General features: G+C 45.8%; 1 protein-coding gene across 1 annotated transcript; it reads left to right on the top strand.

Annotated features, from left to right (window-relative positions):
* The first annotated feature begins 349 nt into the window (after positions 1 to 349).
* Positions 350 to 2037, top strand: LOC135199018 (uncharacterized). The gene is made up of 3 exons (XM_064226934.1): positions 350 to 456; positions 756 to 989; positions 1101 to 2037. The coding sequence occupies exons 1-3, from the start codon at positions 350 to 352 to the stop codon at positions 2035 to 2037; spliced, it is 1278 nt and encodes a 425-aa protein (XP_064083004.1).
* The last annotated feature ends 2543 nt before the right edge of the window (positions 2038 to 4580 follow it).

The raw sequence follows: 4580 nt of genomic DNA, 5'->3' as shown, positions 1-4580 counted from the left end.
CACACCCCAAGACAGATTCCATTTGCTTTTAAGGACCAAGTCAAAGAAGAGCTTGACTCCTGGTGGCCCAAGGGATAATCAAACCTGCTGGTGATGACCCGTCAGTTTGGTGCCACCCTCTCGTCGTCGTTCCCAAGAATGGGACAGGAGTACGAATTACTGTCGATCTGACCAAGTTGAATAGACCAGGTTTCTCGTCCAGCCCATCCTTTCACCCATCACCCTACGCTGCTATTCGCAGTGTAGGCCCGAAGGCTCGTTATTTCACCACAGCTGATGCTCTCTATGGTTACTGGCAGATGGAACTGGTCAGAAGAAGATCAGCATTTAACCACCTTTATTACGCCATATGGTCGGTTCATACATTGCAGAGGACCGATGGGCTTCGCAGCAACTGGAGACGCCTTCTGCCTGCGAGGTGATATGGCCCTTCAAGGTGTCCAAAACTGTGTTAAGGTCATAGACGACCATTCTACCTCCACGACGAAGACTACGCTACACACCTTCATCGTATCCACGAAGTGCTCACCCGGTGCCGCAAGTTTGGGATCACACTCAACAAGGATAAATTTGTGGTCGCTGCACCCTCCGTGAATTTCTGTGGGTACAATCTCTCAGGAGACGGCATCTCAGCTGATAAGCAGAAAGTCAGTGCCATCAAGGATTTCCCACCCCTGCTAACCTGACAGACCTCAGATCGTTTATGGGATTGGTCAACCAGTTAGCGGAGTTCACGCCTGACATCTCCATTGCAGCCCAACCTTTACGTCCCCTGATGAGTCCCAAGAGAACATTTGTTTTGGAACCACCGACCTGATGAAGCATTTCAAACGTGTCAAGTTAGCTCTCACCAGTCCACCAGTTCTCGCCCTCTTTGACCCAGACCTACCTGTTGTTCTTCAGACGGACGCTTCACGCCTCCACGGCATTGGATATGCCCTCCTGCAGGGACCCCCCCATGGTTTTAAGGACACCTGCGCTAGGTTTCAGTGTGGTTCCTCGGTCACGCTGACGCGAGACACGATATTGCCCCCACCATCGAGGCTTGTAGATGCTAGCCGTTGTCTGGGCAATGTCGAAATGTAGGCTATATTTAGCAGGCCTACAGAATTTTACTCTGATGACGGATCATCGGCCCTCATACCTATTCTGAACAGTTATACGCTGGATGCCATCGAGAACTCTCGTCTCCAGCGCCTCAAGGAGAAATCTCGCACCTACATCTTTACAGCTGTGTGGCGTGCGGGTAAGTTGCTGTGCATTCCCGGATGCATTGTCTCGCGCCCCAGTCAGCCACCCCACACAGGAGGACGAGATCTCCGGTGCTTCTTCCGCTGCTCATCTTCGAACTGTCATGGCTGTGAATGCCGTTACGCTTTCAGACGAGTCTCCAGCTCAGGATCCGACAGGATACTTCAGGATCTTCGTGACACAGCGAAAGCAGATCCTGCGTATACTCATCTACTCGATTGTGTCACATCAGGATTTCCTCGCAACAGATATGACCTTCACAATTCCTTACTTCCTTATTGGAAACTACGTGAAGATCTCTACGCCGATGGTGACCTTGTCCTGTATGGAGCAAGGGTTGTAGTTCCTGCCGCTCTCCGTTGTCGCACCTTGTCCCACTTGCATGACAGCCACAGAGGTGTGGAAGCAACCAAGCGCAGGGCAAGGCAGTCAGTTTTCTGGCCTGGCATTGACTCTGATATTGCCAACACAGTCAGAGCTTGTGAGGCATGTCAGACATTGCAGCCATCTCAGCCGCAGGAACCTCTAATGAATGACGACAACCCGACAAGACCTTTCGAGTCCGTCTCAGCCGACTTCTTTGTGGTTGCAGGGAAGTCTTTCCTCGTCGTAGTCGATCGCCTGTCAGGATGGCCTGTTGTCGCACCCTGCCAAGGTGATACTACCGCTTCCAATACTATCAGGATCTTCTGCCACTATTTCCGTGAAGTTGGTGTCCCCCTTCGCCTAAGGGACAGATGGAGGCCGGCCCCCAATTCACCAGCGCAGAGTTCAAGGATTTTATGAAGCGATGGGGAGTTCGACACATGGTAAACCTCACCCCACTACCCACAATCAAATGGTCACGCTGAAGCCGCTGTGAAGTCGATCAAGCACCTCATCCTCAAAACAGCCCCATCTGGCAACATTGATTGTGAAGCATTTGACCGAGGCTTATTGGAGCTCAGAAATACTCCTAACTTTACTGGACGCTCTCCTGCCCAGATCCTGTATGGCTGTCCTCTAAGGTCATGTATCCCTGCCCCACCCTCAAGCATTCTCCAAGGAGTGACAGTCAAGACCGAAGATTGTGACCGCCGTGCTGCCGCTCGTTACAAGCAGGTAAAGACCAAGTACGACAAGCATGCCCACCCTTACCCACGTTGAGTGTCGGACAGCAAGTTCGGATTCAAGACCGACCTCTCATCGTTGGGACAAAGTTGGCACTGGTCATGGGTCATGGAAGGTCAAGAGACTATCAAATTCGTCTCCCTAGTGGTCGTGTGTGGTGGCGTAATCGTCGTTTTCTTCGCCTGGTGCCACCCACTAATAGTGACCCCTATCTCCCTGTCACTGTGGCCCCTAGACAGGACCTAGAAAGAGAGTCCTTAGTCAGTATTCCTCCAGTAAACCCACGTCGTTCCCAAAGACTCATGGAAAAGGAGTCCGCTCGAGAATGCACTACGAAAGCGTGAGGGGGAGGGAGGTGTAGGTACATGAAAAAGGCGCATTTCACATGTACAGTATTATTATGTTGTTATTATGTTCAAACATTATTTCACATGTTGCGCGCATTAGAGTAACCCATGTTAAGTCCAGTAATATGATATTGGCAACATTTAAGTATTGGCAACATTGTAATTATTGCTCTCGTGAGTCAGTCTCGTCTCATCTGTCTGTTGTTTAGCTGGCTGCTCTTGTCCCCCTGGATCTTGTATATATTTCTACAATAGACATTTAGAACCTACATTTAAGTTGTGTCCATTGCCCCTCCACTTAAGGTTAAGGAGTTTACCAACACATACAATATCCACTAATTAGAACCTTAACTTTACAACTTGAAAGACAGGGGAAAAGTGATGAAAAGTTTGCAAATACTTAAAAGTAATTAATTTTAAGGTATTATTTTAAACTTTTTTATGTCCAATTAATATTTTTTTTTCGCATTGCTGACAAATGAAACGAAGATATGGATATCCTAAAATAGTTCAGTGTGTTAAAGTATGGTGCATAGACTTCAAACCAGATGAAAAGCCATGTATCACGTGTAAGAAAGTGGTGGGAGTGTGTCAAGTACTGGAAATGCAGAAAGAAAAATCAGGGCAGCTGCAAAAAACTACGTGAGTGACATTGTTACTGACCGTTTAAAAGCCCATTCATTAATTAAGTGAGGCTGCAGTGTTTTCCTACCGTTGAGTAATGTCTGCTATATACAGTACTGTCAAAAGAGGTTCCTTTTAAAAATTCAAAATGATAAGGAAAAAATAGAATATGAAGATGAAGCCAGCAAATCTCAATCGACCGAACAGCAAAATCTTAGGAAATCTGCTGCAAGGAAACGATCACAACACCACAGTCCTCAAGCAAGTGTTACTTTTCACAGCATAAATCTCTAACGCTATTGGTGACACTGAGTATAAAACAGTACCAATTCTGCTGTTTGATGTTTCATGAATTAATGCTAATATTTTGAGTATAAAGCACACTTCATTAAGGTAATGTACCTGTGCATTACTCTGCCTCATTGCTAGGATTACATCATTAATTTTCGTCTGGCTGCTTATTCTTATTCGTAACGAAATTATTGTATATGAGAGTAGAAATCCTTCCCAACGAGATGAATAGGTAGATAGACCTTCACAAGATCAGTTTTCATAGATATTAAATGATAAATAGATTTTCGTGGTTCTTTTCATTTATGTTGTCTCCATTTAGGCCTTTTCAACTTGAACATAATCATTATATGCAGTGTATGAGAGAGGAAGAGAGGAGAGGAGAGAGACGAGAGAGAGAGAGAGAGAGAGAGAGCATGCAACTCTCAAGGAATATAATGGTCATGCGTGATGAATTTGAATGGACGAGCAATAGGTGGTGGTCGGGAGAGGTTGAGGGATTCCCTCCCCACTATCCATTAATAAACCCCCAACCCCACCCCCGTCCCGATCCTACCCTCCCTACGAATATCAGAAGATAATTTATGGAATTATTCACCATTTCTGGCGAGATGAATCCAGGGTCACATTTCATGGCCAGTTTCTGTTGGATTCCCCCAAGGGAGCAACTGGGGCCTATAATACCCTTCTCGTTCGTCTCCTTAATTTATGCACGCTCACGCACGAGCCTTGGATATGGTCGCCCCCCCCCTTTCCTTTTAATATTTTTTGTGCTATTAAAGAGTATTATATTATATGTTGGTATTTCAAAACGCATATATCTTCTCCTAGACTGTATGAAATATTATATATAGTTTTGCAACATTTTTCAGATTCCTTAGCTAGGATGTCTTAAAATGTGTGTTCAGATTTTGCGTAACATAATGTAAAAAGTTAGCATGTAAAGTAGAATGTAAA

The sequence above is a fragment of the Macrobrachium nipponense genome, chromosome 25 (assembly GCF_015104395.2).
Source record: "Macrobrachium nipponense isolate FS-2020 chromosome 25, ASM1510439v2, whole genome shotgun sequence".
NCBI lineage: Eukaryota > Metazoa > Arthropoda > Malacostraca > Decapoda > Palaemonidae > Macrobrachium > Macrobrachium nipponense.
This window is presented reverse-complemented; position numbering and strand designations above follow the sequence as displayed.

What these genes read in the sequence shown, in the direction of transcription:
- LOC135199018 (XM_064226934.1), top strand. Translation starts at nt 350, where the DNA reads ATGGTCGGTTCATACATTGCAGAGGACCGATGGGCTTCGCAGCAACTG. An exon ending in GTGTCCAAAACTGTGTTAAG is followed by an intron (nt 457 to 755) that starts GTCATAGACGAC and finishes TCTCCATTGCAG; the next exon opens with CCCAACCTTTACGTCCCCTG. An exon ending in GACACCTGCGCTAGGTTTCA is followed by an intron (nt 990 to 1,100) that starts GTGTGGTTCCTC and finishes TATATTTAGCAG; the next exon opens with GCCTACAGAATTTTACTCTG.